At 49.2% G+C, this 1,117-nt stretch overlaps 1 protein-coding gene across 1 annotated transcript in view; it reads right to left on the bottom strand.

Moving 5' to 3' along the window:
• Window positions 1-371: 371 nt before the first annotated feature.
• Window positions 372-1,117, bottom strand: part of PROP1 (PROP paired-like homeobox 1) — a 2,050-nt gene continuing 1,304 nt past the window's right edge. The window contains exon 3 of the mRNA XM_069108102.1: window positions 372-856. Within this exon, the coding sequence (XP_068964203.1) occupies window positions 551-856 (306 nt within the window). The 3' untranslated portion in view covers window positions 372-550. The remainder of the gene's footprint in view (window positions 857-1,117) is intronic.

Here is a 1,117-nt window from a genome sequence, read left to right on the forward strand (position 1 = left end):
CTTTTCTCCATTCCCCCAAATCACTGTCATTCCAGGAAGATCCCTCGCCCTCGGCTCTCATTGCCTTTCTTGGCCCCAGATCACAGGAGTTGTCTTGTCTCTAAATCCCCCAAGAGTTTGTCCCATGATTTCTTTTCTAGCCACCCCTCCCCCAGTCCATACTTCTGAGTCAGTTCTCGATTCATTCTTTCCTTGTCTTTGGAAGAGAATCCCAGGACGAGAACCATCAATTGATTCTATAAATCTTCATTTTCCTCTATCTGCATTGCCCTCTTGTCACCCCCCCTTACCCCTTCCGTCACCCCCCTCTACTCCCTCCTCAGCCTTTTTATGTCTGAAGTCAAAAATCTCCTCCATCCTCATCTCCATAAGACCTTTATTTTCCATATCTGATCATTTCTCCTGTTTTCTCCTTCTTCCACCACCACCAACATCACTACTATCACCACTATCACACACACATACACACACACACACACACACACACATACACACACACACACAGTCAGGTCCTTCCTGATATCCACATTCTCATTCTCTTCAATGGCTCTCAGGAATCCAAGGCAAGGGGGTGCAGGCATGGAATCCAGGCCTCAGAGTTGTCTGGGGCTGGGGCTGGTACAGGGCCTGGGGATGAGGGTGGGGGTAGGAAGAAACTCTCCTCAGAACATAGGGTAGGGCTATAGAGAGGTGGAAACTGAGGATTTATGGGCTCGTAATCTGGGAAGAAATGGGGTTGGGTTATTAGGGGCTCAGGAAGGAAGCTGGCCAAGACATTGGAAGGCAACAGGTCCAGATCTGGGAGCAATAAACGCTTCTGCTTCCTCTGCTTGGCCCGGCGATTCTGGAACCACACCTGGGATGAGGGAGAGAAGGAAGTCCAGTAGTATAAACACTGCCCTCATGGTTCCAAATGGTGAGCCTAGACCTCCAGAGTTATTGGAAAGAAAACGGTACCTCCTTCAGGTTCTCAGAGAGTGAAAAACATTCCCTGCAGGGACAAGGGACACTGTCTCTTTCTCTGTCTCTGTCTCTGTCTCACTCTCTGTCTCTGTCTCTCTCTGTCTCTCTCTCTCTGTCTCTCTGTCTCTGTCTCTCTCTCTCTCTCTGTCTCTCT

The sequence above is a fragment of the Petaurus breviceps genome, unplaced genomic scaffold (genome assembly GCF_028583685.1).
Source record: "Petaurus breviceps papuanus isolate PSGF00001 unplaced genomic scaffold, PetGlider_PUasm1.0 90333, whole genome shotgun sequence".
Taxonomy (NCBI): Eukaryota; Metazoa; Chordata; class Mammalia; order Diprotodontia; family Petauridae; genus Petaurus; species Petaurus breviceps.